The sequence below is a fragment of the Eulemur rufifrons genome, chromosome 15 (genome assembly GCF_041146395.1).
Source record: "Eulemur rufifrons isolate Redbay chromosome 15, OSU_ERuf_1, whole genome shotgun sequence".
NCBI lineage: Eukaryota > Metazoa > Chordata > Mammalia > Primates > Lemuridae > Eulemur > Eulemur rufifrons.
The window spans coordinates 80700238-80714570 of record NC_090997.1 but is presented as its reverse complement, the minus strand read 5'-3'; the positions used below and the strand labels follow the sequence as shown (position 1 = coordinate 80714570).

Below are 14333 nucleotides of genomic sequence, written 5' to 3'. Positions count from 1 at the left end.
AGAAGCCTAGTGAACACCAACTTTACCAAGTGATTAAATCTGGTGTTAATAATAATGGCACAAAGGAATATCATGTGCTTCCAAACATGAAGCACCAAGGACAAATATCACTAATGTATTGTTCCTGCCAAAAATGCATTGCATGAATCCAATTATGAGGAAATGTCAAACAAATCCAAATAGAGGGACAGTCTACAAATTAAACGACCTACACTCTTCAAAAATGTCACCATTATTTTTTATAGGCTGAGAAATTGTTGCATATTATAAGAGATGAGAGATTGAAAAAAAAACTTAATGTAATGAATGCTTCTGCTTCAACTCCTAGACCAGAAATGAAAATATCATAAAGGACATTATTGAAAATGTAAGAAAAATTTGATAGGTCTGTAAATTAGATTATGTATAGTATTATATTAACATTAAATTTCCTGGCTGTCTTTGTGTGAGTTAACATCCTTGATCTTAGCAAATATACACTGGGCATGATGAGTACAATGAATTTTCAGAAAGTTCATGGGTGAAAAAAAGATACATGTAAATAAATATACACAGTGAGAATGTTAGCAATTGGTGAAGCTTAGTAAAGGTTATAAAGAGTATAATATTCTTGCAACCTTTCTGTATACATAAAATTCTTTCTAAAAAATATTTTTAAATTCTGTTGTTTACATTTTCAGATTTTTAAATAAAACAATATTATTGTAAAAGGTATACTACATACTGAAAGTTATAAAGTAGAAATTGCAAATCCCCTTTAATTCCATGACCCATTACATCATTGGTATTTATTCGTGCAGAATGATTTTATACATACATATTTCTTTTTAATAGAATAATGAGTATGCAAAGGGAAGTATAACATTGTAAAATCTCTGTGCAAAAAAAATGTAACTTTAATTTTTCTCAGACTGGCCTTTTTATTTCTATGTTGAGCACTCAATGATTGAACCACTTTCAGAGAAACTCAGAAGCAATGAGACGTCCAGAGTTATTAAACTTGGTTAAGGATTGTAACCATCCACGACTTGTCTCCCCAGAGTGGGATACAAATTCCAGGTGACCCTATCTAGTTGCCAGGCCATGGTGGGGGCAGGAGAACTTTGATTGGAGAAATTGTGTCTATATAAAAGATCTTAACTTTATTGCTAGATATCTGGAAATAATTTTCTATTTGGGTTTTGTCTTTCAGCCTCTGTGTATTGCACATTTAACCCTGAATAAATTTTTAAACTAAATCCTACAAGTGAAGAAACTATGTAAAACAAAGTCCAATGGCACTAAACTAACGTTTCATTTAGCTGTAATTAATGAGCATAATTCAACTGAAATCCTAATAGAAGGCAATTGAATTTGTTTTCCGTGATGCTCAGGTCACATGATTTTTCAACAGCAGCAAAGCCTCTGTCCCTGGGTGAACTCATCTTTATATCAGAGAAGAATCTAGAACATTGTCAGTCTGGCAATCCAAAAATCTGACCAATAGTATTGCCCCTGAAATAAGTCCTGGGATATCTTTGGTTCATAACCTTGTTTTGAAAAATTAAAGAAATACATATAGTTATTCTTTTTTTTTTAACTTTAGGCAGTAAAAAGAGCACAAAATAAAAATTTTATCTCCTTTTCTTACTATTAATTCCTGCCTCTCCTAACCCAGACTTTATTACGTAAATTAGGGGCTGACAAACTATAGCCCGGGGATCAAATCCAGCCCACTACCTTTTTTTGTAAATAAAGTTTTATTGGAACATAACCATTCCCATTCCTTTTCTATATTATCTATGACTTCTTCCTTTTTGCAACAGCAGAATGAGGAGTTGTAACAGAGACTGCATAGGCCTAAAAATTTACTATCTAGTCCTTTGTAGATGTTTGCTGACTTCTGAAAAATGACAGCATACTATGCACATTGATCTACCATGTGCTTTTTCATTTATCAATAGCCATACATTCAAGTATACATCTACTGCTTTCTCTATAGAGGTGGAATAGTATTCTACCGTTTGTTTAAACAAATTTCATAATTTGTTTAACCAGTCTTGTAGATTGTTTTCTGGTCTTTGCTACTATAATATATGATATTTTTATGAATTTGTGCAAAGTACATTTGTTGGGACAGTTTTTACAGCTGAAACAACTGAATGAAAGTTATGTGTATTTTTATTTTATTAAATATTGCCTCATTATTAAATTTAAAACATTTTTTGACAAAACTGATGTACAGTTGGTTCAATTCCCAAGTAACACCTACACTTCTCTTGTTCTCCCTTTGGTTTAAAGAATTCTGAACAGAAAAATACAGCTAAAGATTATGAATCTGATGATAAATATAATAAGGAAGGCATAATCTATCATGGGATTAGAGTTCAAAACACAAAAAAAGAAGAAAGGCGTAACATAATACCATACATAATTCATAATCTCTGTGCAAAAAAACCTTTGAAATAATACATATTCATAGAAATAAAAAAGAGAAAGGGAATCATGAACATCTGGCTTTTAGTGGACTTGAGGAAAAATAGAAAACTTTATTTTACAATTCTCCAGAAAAAATCATTTACATTTTACCCAAATTGTTTTATATATTAGGTATACATTATTAAGTTAAATAATGGTTTCAAATGTGGGCAAATATGTCTTGAGTTGCAAAATTTCAGAAACAGGCTGTACTTTTTCCTGGTAAAAGTCAAGCCCAGTAAGAAGTTCTACATCTCGGACCCGTGCAATGTGTGCTTTAAATCTTTCTTCAACCCACAGATCTTCTGTTTTATTTTCCTGTAAAAGAAAAACACAGACTATTTTTCACAGGGTTTTTTCATGAGCAGAAATATTTTTTATTACTTAGAAGTTAGGTACTGTGAATTTTTTGTTTGTTTTGTTTTTTATTCAGGATGGATGATTTGAAGTCTTCAGATGAAAGAGTATGACATGATGAAAACTAAATTTTAAGATGAATAGTTGATAGTAGTGCACACAGGTGAATGGGAAGAGAACAGGAGACAGCAAATCTACTTAAGATTCATTTCCAGAAGTCCTGATAGAAGGTCATGAAGGCCTAGACCAGGGATAGCAAATAGTTCCTTCTTCATAGTCCCATCATACTCATTCTATAATGGCTACTGATTTCATGGTATAAAGCACCACACTATCAGTTATCAATGTCTGCCACTGGAAGAGGAGGTGAAGAATGATGGCTTATCCTTGTAAATCAACTAAATTAAATGCTGAGAAGAAAACTAGAAAGTGATTCTTCAACTCAACATCTCCTGACAGGTTCCTGTTTGGAAACTTTTCTTCCTCATTTTTGGACCATGAGTGGCCCACTGTGCAACCTCTAACATTTGGCCCCCATCTTTAGTCATTGAAAGATCATAATTCACTCAAGTAAAAGCTTTTCTGTAAGACTCAGCTAAAATATCACCTTCTCTCCTTTGAAATCCTAGAATAATTTGTGTGACCCTCTCTTGTGCCAGGTATCTCTCCCTTCCCTTTCTCTAGGGTTCTAAATGCAAGTACCTCTTAGTACATACAGTATGGCAAAGGCAGTCATGCTGTTGAACACCTGAAACAATACAGAAGAATCCCAGTCTGGCCTAGAACCTAAGCTTTAATTTCTACTTTCTAATAGCCTATGAGACGTTCCATGTGAACACCGATTTCCACAAACTTGTCATGTCTACACTTAACTATCCTATCTACCTGCCAAAAAGCTCTCATTCCTAACTTTCTTCTTTCTGTCTTTTTCTTAATTATCTACATTTCAAAATTCTGATTCAGCTTTGAGTTTCCTTTTTCCTTTGGCTCTTGCCAAAAGGATCAGTCACCAAATCCTCTCCATGGAAGACTCTTCATAATCTTCTCAATCTATTCAAATTTTTCCCATCCTTTAAGGCCCAGCCCTACTCCCACCTCATTTTATGAAACCTTTCTTGAGCATTCCAGCTCAGTATATTTTTAATTTTAAACATTAAAGCCTTTTAACAGTGTTTGACAATTGATTGCAAACTTTGTGACATCTCTTCCTTATTAATTTTTAAAATAATTCTTATATTATTGACTGACCCTGTAATCTCATTTATATGTCCAAGTCATTTATAAACTCCTCAAGGGCAGCCACAGTGTATTTCTCCTTTGTGTAGTCTAAAGAGTATCTATCATGATACTGCGTACTTAACAGGCACCCAATACATTTTTTGAATGACTTCAATAAAAAACAATTTCCAGGATACATATTTTTTTCCTATAAAGAATATATATACAAGCTGAAGCGACTATAGATATATAATTTGCCTTGATCCAAAAAGATTTTAAAGTGGCCTAATACACACATCTTTAACAAAAAGAATGTTACTTGAATTCACTTATTCTGTATGTGTGTATGTGTGTGTAAAAATAATTTCACACCTCATGCTTCCAGTTGATGGAATTTTATATTTATATATTCATTCAGGAAACATTAATTTAGTGCCAACTTTGGGATGAAACCTTAATATTTGTGTCCACAATAAGAAGATGAGTAAGATATCTCACCCCTTCCCTTATTAGTGAGTGTGAATACAATGCATAAAAATAAAACAGACAAGGTATGCATATATAAACACATGTTCCTGTATGCAGATATATGTTTAAATGATATTAACTACATAGAAATAAATAGTCTAAGGAAAAGCTCAAAAATGGAGTCATTTTTATCACAACTGTACCCATGAAACACCTAAAAAGTATATTTTAGTCTGAATCTGAGCTACTTTCATGAAAGCCCAAATGAACTCTGAGATCTTCGTTTTCTCTCCCACAGCATACTCACAGCACAGCTCTCCACGTTGGTAGGTCGGTGAGGGATAATAAAGGGGAGGACGTCCAGCCACCCAGGGCAGTTGTCGGGTGTGTGGCTCCTGTTTTTACAACTTGTCAGCACCACAAAGTAGTGTGTTGGGATGGGAACACTGGTGTTGGCTACATGTCTAAAAACATAATTGAAAAGATTCGATGCTATTATATTTTTGCTTCGAAAGACTATAAATGTCTTTACATAGTTTTAAAGGAATGCCAAGGTAAAAATCTAGTAAAAGAAAGTAATGAATAGAAAGCACCGAGTCCTATCGTGTATTTTTTTTTTAACTTCAATCAACCAGAACAGAGATTTGTAGTAGAAGTCCAAGCTTAGTCATTCTAGCATTATGGGAAAATATTAGAAGACAAAGAAAAGCACAACTTGATGTTCTGCTTCCTTTGTTTCCTACTTTTGTTGACTTTATACTTCATAGCGGTGTTTTCTAATAGAGTCCATGCTGAGAATGTAGGAGCCCAGATCCCAGCACTAGCTATGTACTTCCATTAGATGTTCGGACTTGCGCTCATTCTCTAACATTCTATGACTTACTAAGTTCCCTCAACTTTAACAAAGAGGTGATCCTGTACTAGCAACTTCACAGTGCAGACATGGGGATAAATCCATGCAGCTGATATGACAGTGCTTTGGTTTCAGATAATGAACGTAAAAGTGTTTTTAACAGTTTTAAATATAAATTCATAAAGGTACGATGTTAGTATGAGTCCACTAAAAAAAAAAAAATACAAGCAGGTACGAATAGAAACATATTACTGTGATTTAGAACATGGACTCAGAGCCAGACTGTCTGGGTTTATATTTCTGGCTTTACCACTTATTAATTAAAGCATTTAGATAAATTATTTAACTTCTTTGTGCCTGTTTCTTCATCTCTAACTAGGGGCTAATGGAACTTAACATAGGAAATCTTCCTGGATTAAATGACGTATATGTGAGTGGCTTAGAAAGTACCCAAAATACAGTAAAGTGTATCAAATTGTTTGTTAGAATTATTAAATGGTGAAAGGTAGAATCAATAAACACTGAAATAAGGACAAGAACAAAATAGGAAAAGGCCACAACTTAGTAGTCATAAAGGTATAGTTAAAAATCACTGCTTTATATAATCTAGGCTTAGAAAGTACAATTGTTTAGTTTCTTCCTTCCTTTATTTTGATAATAAAGATAAAAGATGGATGAAACTTTTGTCTAAAACTCTATTAATGTTTGGTGCATTCAAAACTAATTTTTAGCAACCTCCTATGACCAGGCTTAGTACTAAGAAGTACAGTTTAGCAAAACTACTTTTCTGCACCTTCACCAGGAAATGCTTTTATGAATCATCCACTATTCTTTTGAAATTTACCGTAGTCTTTACTTGATTTTTTCCACTTATTGATGGACTGGTTTTATGTTTATTGATAGTGCATGGACTCTTCCCTATCCTCTTAGGCTTTACAAAATCTTCATCTTCGCCCATTAGTTTAGAAATTTTCCAAATAAAGTTTTTGCTAAACTTTTCCTGGAAATGTTTTGTTTGATGTTTAGTTTAAGTTTTTGCCATATAAAATTTGTGCTAAATATTTGGATGGACTAGATTGAAAATAGCCAACAATAACATCTGCCTGTGTATATATTATGTAATACTTAAAATACTGAGCTTTTATTTAAAATATTGAGATTTCCCCTCATGATACCCTATTGCTAAGTCAAATTACTTACTCTGTAATTTCATCTGGAGCATCAAAATGGCCATCATAATTATAATCGAAAATCGGTCCACTAACCACATTTACTCCATTTCTTTCTGTGGCCTGCTTTATAAGAAGAACACTGTGGAAGTAGTCCCACATTTCTAAAAATAAGAGAATAAAGTGCTAAAAATATCTATCTCTATTGAACATGAAAAGATATTCTATTATAGACAAGTACATTTAAATAGCATGAAATTCTGCTTCAATGTCAGTGGTGATTGAGTAATTCTACACAATAGTCCAAACAACAAAAATATGCAGCCACTTTGATGATAGCTTTTTGTTGCTATAGTTGTAGTTTTAAAATTACTATTAAATATGTCTCCAAATTTCTCCCTTGGGGTGAGTTGCTTATCAGACAGTAAGAGTTAAAAATTGTCAGAACACACATGTTGCCTTATTAATTATTATTCTGGGGACAAACATTTATCTTTCACTTATTTACTTTTGGTGTCAATAAAATTTAGTTTTGTGAATAGCTCTGTACAGTTAAATGAAGGGTTACAAACAAATTATCAGAATTTTAGCAAGAAGTCACTCAAAGTTGAAGCAAGTTGAAAAGAAACCATGTCAGTGATCCTTCCTTGTACCTACATTTAAAACATTAGAAAAAAAACATTTCGAACAAATTACAATAAAAGATATGTTGAGTTTGGAAGTTCAGGGAGTCACTTAGGTATTTTAAAATTGATAATCTAAATACATACTTACTTTTGAATTCTTCATACATAGGGACCAAATTAGTTGTGATTAATGCATCATATTGACTATCAGAAGTTCTATTGTTTGCTGCAAAACACATGGATCTTATTAAATCTAGCTATAAAAGAAAATATGACATACTACATAATAGGGCTATTACTATTACATATTAATGTAAATTTAACAACAATCAAAACACAGAAAGACTGAGTCCTTTCTAGTAGAAGTCATCAATAAAGCAGACATTTTTGTGCATTTGACACCTGCAGTGGGTTGATTTGTGATCTGCAAAAAGATACGTTCAAGTCCCAACTCCCTCACACCTGCAAATGTAAACTTCTTTGGAAACAGGGTCTTTGCAGATGTAGCTAAGGGTCTCTAAATGAGATTCTCCTGGATTTAGGGTGGGCTCTAAATCCATTCACTGGTGTCCTTATAAGAGTGAGATTTGAGAAGGGGAGAGACGCCTGGGAGAAGGCCATGTGACGACACAGGCAGAGATTAGAATGATAGATACAGCAATGTTCCAGGCAATGCCTGGAGCCAACAGAAGCCGGAAAAGAGAATGAAGGATCGTCCCCTAGAGCCTTCAAAGGGAGCATGACCCTGTCAACACCCTGATTTTAGACTTCCGGCCTCAGGAACACATTTCTGTTGTTTTAAGTCAACAGTTTGTGGTGACTTGTTACAGCAGCCCTTGGAAACAGATAGAATGCCAGATATGTATGCATAGTTATTGTGTGTGCACAAAATAATGATGCTATTATAAGTGAATCTCTTCCAAAATAAAATTTACTTAAGAAAATGAGTTTTTACTCAATGAGGACTACAGATGGGAACATCACAAATGGTGGGCTCTGGGGACTCGTGGACGTGCCGTGTAGCACAGGAGTGTTCAGGGAGTGCTCTGGAAGCAGACAGCCCACGTGGGAACCCCGGCCCCACTGCACGCCAGCTGCACCCTTTGGGTAAAGTGCTGTGTCCCTGTGTGTTTCATTTGTCTCATGGCATCCACCATAGAATTATTGTCAGGTCAAAAGCTATAAATGTTTATCATAATACTTTTTTCATTTTATTTTATTTTGGGAAGAACACTTAACATGAGATGTACCCTTTTAATAAATTTTTAAGGGCACGACTCGGTATGGTTGATTCTAAGCAAAATGTCGTACAGCAGATCTCTAGAGCTTATTCATCCTGCTTGACTGAAACTTTATGCCCATTAATGAGGAATTCCCCATTTCCCTCTCCCTCAGCCCTGGCAGCCACCATTTCACTCTGATCTCTTGAATTTGACTATTTTAGATAATTTGACAACATGGATGAACCAACTTGAGGCCACCATGTTAAGGGAGATAAGCCAGTTACAAAAAGACAAATATTTACATGATTCCACTTATATGAGATTTATATTTAAACTAAACTTGAGTATCTTAACTAATTCTTAGACGAGAGAACACTAGGTGGGCATCAAAAGGCAAGGAGAATCAAGTACAGTTTTTCTTAACATTTCACCTGGTGTTCATGGTCTTCACACCTGAATAAGGCTTTTCTCCTTTCTAAACTAAGCCCAAAAGGTGGAAGGGCAATAAACATAACATTACCTTTGTTTCAGAGAAAAATAAGAATAAGTTTATAGTAGAATTTCTATTTCTAACAAATAGCTAGAATTTATAGTGGAAAGTTAGAAGAGAGTTTCATTTTATTCTTAATTTTGTGAGACAAGTTGTTTAGTTATTAATTTCATTTCATTGTCAAGGCAACCATTTATTTATTAACTAATATCTTATGGTACCCCTAATTGTATCTGGGTACTTAAAAAGATGTCAGTTTATTTATCCTAATTCTGTTAGGGGTTTGAAATTGATATGCTACTTGCTTTCATGAAGACTTTTTGTCAAATATAAATCCAAGAATCTCTAAATTACAAATCTCTGAATTGACCATCTTTGTCCATGGCTTGAAGAAAAATGAGGACAAATATCAGGAGTTTCCCAGAAACTGAAATTGTTGAAAATCTCAAGGGCAAATTAATGAAAATGACATTTCTTGCTGCACAGGGAAGAGGCTTGAGTTTTAGAAAAGTCACACTGGCTTTTGCATGTTCCCAAGAGAGATTCTTCTTTAGAAAATAAAATAAAACTTAAAGTTCATTTGGCTGCTTAATCTGCAGCTGAACACTGTTGGACACACAGCATGAGTGATAGGCCAGAATTCCAGCCTGATTTCTTTTCACAGGCACAGCTGCAGCTGCCTTCTCCGTGCAGACCTTAGCTTGGGCAGGAGCCAGAAGAAATGGTTTTTTAGATGCTTATGTCCCTCTGCAAAGAATCTTCAGTTTTAAAATTAAACTTAAACCTGCCGAACTCTCTAAACATCTGGGCCAGATGAGAGCTGATGTGTGGGTCCCACTGCAAAATTTCTTATTCTTTATTATAGATGCCATGCTGCTCTGGTCAGCCCACAACCACTGCAAGCCTCTCGGGCAGCTAGCTTAGCCCAAGCAGGTAGTTTTGATGGGGAGTATATGTTTAAGGCACATGCCCACATCCAGCTGATGAGGGCTTTCTAAGCTACTACTCTATAAAAGAGTTCTACCAACCAGGAGGGTAGAGGAAGCCGTGGGTGATATTCTTGTCTGCTAAATAGAAGGAACATTTTTGGCTCTCAGAAGGAGTAACCCTGACATCAGCCCGCAGACAGTCTGGAACAGTGGGAGGAAGAGGCGATGTGTCTCCCTGTTGAAAGAGAGAAAAGAAAAAAAAATTACGCCCACAGCTGTGGCTCACCCACTGCCTTATATGGTTCGTCACTTCCCTAGAATGTTTTTCATTTAAGCTTCTCCTATTTTCTCAGTGAATCAAGTCTACGCAAGCAATGGGAATGGACGTTTTCAGCAATGTTTTCTTCTGTGGTTCCTTTCTGGTTAGGGACATCGGGAGGGCAAATCAAATACACCTTGGAAAAAAAATATTTGCAGAGTAAAATGTGAATTGAGAGCAGAGGAATGATGGGAGCTATTGCTAAAAACCAAAATCCTTTTTCGGGATCTAACTTTTAGATGATGATATATATTGTACTTGTAAATAAAAATTGAAAGTCAAATATAAATAATTTATTTTTAAAATGCAGATATAAACTAAGTATCTTATTCTTCAGCTGGGCAAGAACTTCTAATCAACCTAAGATTAATTCAAAGAAGGTGTAGTTGTCTAAATATACTTATTTTTGGATTTAAATAAATTTACAGCTATGTGTCACTGATTATGAAATATAGAGATATATTTTTTATAATTTCTTTGTAATTCTATTTATTTATCTATCTATTTATTTATTTAGACAGAGTTTCGCTCTGTTGCCTGTGTGGGAGTGCCATGGTGTCAGTCTACCTCCCAACAATCTTAAACTCCTAGGCTCAAGTAATCCTCCTGCCTCAGCCTCCCAAGTAGCTGGGACTACAGGCATGCGCCACCATGCCTGGCTAATTTTTTTTTCTATTTTTAATAGAGGTGAGGTCTCGCTTATGCTCAGGCTGGTCTCGAACTCCTGAGCTCAAGCAAGCCTCTGCCTTGGCCTCCCAGAGTGCTAGGATTACAGGCGTGAGCCACTGCACCTGGCCTGTAACTCTCTTTAAAGACTAGTATGATAATTTATTCATGAGATGGTATTCTATAAATGTGCTGCCTAACTCAAGTATTTAAGGTAATACTATATTACATGATCATCATATTTTGATTATTATATAATCACGGGTACATTTTGCTATTGGTTTAGTTTTTTCAAAGATTTTGATTTTTATACGCCCTCTACTGCCCACAATGGATATCTTTCTTAACAAAACTTGACATAATTTATATTTTTTAAAAGTGAAGTTAGATTAGGATGTCCTTCCTTTATTCACTGCATTGTGCTGAAAGCATAGATTAGCTATGGTGTCTAAAATGCATGAGTTCAATTCACAAAGGAAAAGGCAACATGCACTGTATGCTATATTCATAGGCAAGAGAGTACCATGCTGTGGTATAGTACAGGTAGGAGCTAAAGATTAGAGGGAAAACCAAAAGAGTCTTTAAACCATGACATACTGCAATGCTCTATCCAGAGACCATTATACAGAAGTTGAGTAAACTTCTCAATTTGATTGAATACATACATTTATCCTGCTCCCTTCTAAAATTCCATCAAAAGGATGATAATAATGAAGACACATAATAGATGACAAGAAATGGCCAGACACTGGAAATTAGATAAACACATAGTAACCTGACTTGGTAGATCAGTACACACTGACTATCAAGAGCCTATGTTTGGGGAGAGCACCAAGAAACAGATTCGTACTGTAGAACCCCAAAGGGGAAGAACCTAGAGTCTCCTAAAGACTGTGTGTGCACAAGGCTAGAAACAGAGGATAGATTGAAAGTCTACAAAAAATTCCAAACAGTATGTTGACTCTCTGGGGAGTCTGAACTAGAGGGATGACCAGACTAAAGGACACAGGCACAGTGAAGAGCAGGGTCACCACACTGAAAGCAATGGGATTAAATAAAACTACATACTGAATGACAAGACTCTCCCAGCCTCACTGCCTGAGGCAGACTGCATATCATATACACTGGGTCAAATGAGAAGTGTCTTCTCTTTGCAAAACAAACCAGCCTGAAAGGAAAACTAGATATTTTCAGTTGGTAGTCCCAAACAAAATAGCTGATTCCCTTCCAGATCAACCTATAGTGGAGCCTACCAGCTGGAAAGCCCCAGCCACGTAGTTTAGTGTCTCACCCTTAAAATACAAACTGATAGCCAAGGTCTACTAGATATTGGGGCAGAGGGAGAAGAAAAAGAGTCAATGCAGAGAACAGAAGAAAACTTTCCTCTCAGAGAGTATATATGGCACCCATAAAGAACAGAAAACAATAAAAAAAGATAACAGAAAGAGTTTTGAGATTTAAAAATATAATAGCAGAAAGAAAATATTTAATAGGATCTAGAAGTTGAAGTCACAGATATGTCTCAAAAGTGGTATTAAAGATAAATGGATGAAAGTTAGGAAAACATAAACACATTAGAGGATCAGTCCAGGAAAGTCTAATTAATGTCCCATTAATTTTGAAAAAAATTTATTTCTAAAACTCCAAAGCCAGTTAAAACATCAATTAAGCATATAGACTGAAGGAAAACATTTTGAGACACACAAAGTCTCAAAAATGTATCTTCCCTTCTTTCTTTCTCAGGAAGCTCCTGAGTGATATAGCCCACCAAAATAAGAAAGAAACCATACAATATGAAAATATTTGTATTAAATACATTAGATTAGCTCCACCATTTATTTCACTCTTTTTCAGGTGGCAGAGTCTGGAAAGCTAAAAACACTTGTTTACATTCTTTCAAAAATGTACCATAGTAAATAGTTCAGAATGACCAGGTTTCTCCACTTGGTATAAAGGGCACATAAGTTTGTTGTAAAATGGGGAAATGAGGAATATTGACTGCTGAGTCAGCCTTACAGACACCTGGTGTATTGTGAGTGTGATATTTCCTAACACGCACCTTTATCATTTTATTCTAATGTTCCACATTAGTTTTACTTGAAGAAATATCAGTACATAAGTGTAGCTGTACATGCATTTTCCACAATGTAAGGAAACTGAGATGCCTACATTCGATATTTAAAATTATGAAAATGTTAAGAAGGGAAGTTTATTGTAATTTTTTAATGAGACTGTGGCTATAAAAGTTGTACTCAAACAACTTAGTTGGGCAAAATGTTTACAATTTTCTCAAAATAACATAGACTTTGGGTTTTGGGAAATGGGATGGGAAAGCTTCAACCAGAAAGCACTAAAAAAAAGTTACACATTTTCTGCTAACTGAAAATTTTGAGATTTATTTCAAACTTGAACCCTCAAATAGAAGTGCATCAAGACCAGGAAAGAGGATGTGGCCTCCTTTATAAAAACAAGATTATGCAATACACAGCCCTCCAGAAGGATGGAGGGGAGATAGGGGCACATCATTTCTGAGCCTTGCTCTCATGAGAGAAAGCAATAGTGAACCATTACCACCACCACCATCACCACCACCACCACCATCATCATCACTACCACCATAACCACTACTACCACTACCATCACCACTACAGCCACCACCATCCCCACCACCACCATCACCATCACCATTACCATCATCACCACCACCACCACCACTACCACTACCACCACCACCACCATTACCAGTGCCATCATCACCACCGCCATCACCATTATCACCACCACCACCACCACCGCCGCCACCACCATTACCAGTGCCATCATCACCACCACCATCACCACTACCACTACCACCATGACCACCACCACCACCACTACTACCACTACCATCATCACCACCACCATCACCACGACCACCACCATCATCACCATCACCATCATGACCACCACCACCACCACCACGATTACCACTACGACCAGCATTGCCACCACCATTGCCACCACTACCATCACCACCATCACCACCACCCTGACACACATACACAGCTTCAATCCTGACATCTTTTCAGAGTTCCCTGGAATTTTTGAAGCCAGTGGATAGAAAGTCAGGAAAACAATAAATAGAACTCAGACACTCAGATGAAACCTGACCTCCCTAGCTCACAAAATCCTTCCAGAGAAGTAGTTGATGAGCACAGACAGAAACATGAGGTGCTGTTACTTCTATACTGGCATGGGAACAAAACAGAATTTGAGCAGAGGATAAAATTATTTTTATTGAAGTTATAGATGCATCCTACCTGTAGGTTTAATGTAAAAGCTAAAACTTATTTATCTGAAGATTAGATATTTATGATCTTGCCTATAAATATAACTAAACATATATATATGGTTGTATGATTTTTTCTATAGGGAGAATGATTTCTCATAGTTCAAAAAAAAAGTTTGCAACACACAATGATGTCCCTAGTTTTTAAAGACTCACAAAACATGATTAGGTCATAATTTATGATATCAGAGGTAAGTTTTAGAAACAAAAAAAGGCTGTTTAAAAATTCA

The 14333-nt window shown here is 35.6% G+C and overlaps 1 protein-coding gene across 4 annotated transcripts in view; it reads right to left on the bottom strand.

Annotated features, from left to right (window-relative positions):
- Window positions 1–2151: 2151 nt before the first annotated feature.
- The window catches only part of ENPP3 (ectonucleotide pyrophosphatase/phosphodiesterase 3), a 71497-nt gene continuing 59315 nt past the window's right edge, over window positions 2152–14333 (bottom strand). The window contains exons 21-25 of one of the 4 annotated variants that reach the window (XM_069489149.1): window positions 9890–10025; window positions 7297–7374; window positions 6554–6686; window positions 4808–4964; window positions 2152–2775 (exon numbers count right to left, since the gene is read on the bottom strand). In XM_069489149.1, coding sequence (XP_069345250.1) covers window positions 2605–2775; window positions 4808–4964; window positions 6554–6686; window positions 7297–7374; window positions 9890–10025 — 675 coding nt within the window. In that variant the 3' untranslated portion in view covers window positions 2152–2604. The remainder of the gene's footprint in view (window positions 2776–4807; window positions 4965–6553; window positions 6687–7296; window positions 7375–9889; window positions 10026–14333) is intronic. The other 3 variants (XM_069489150.1, XR_011235563.1, XM_069489151.1) reach the window with 3 other exon arrangements.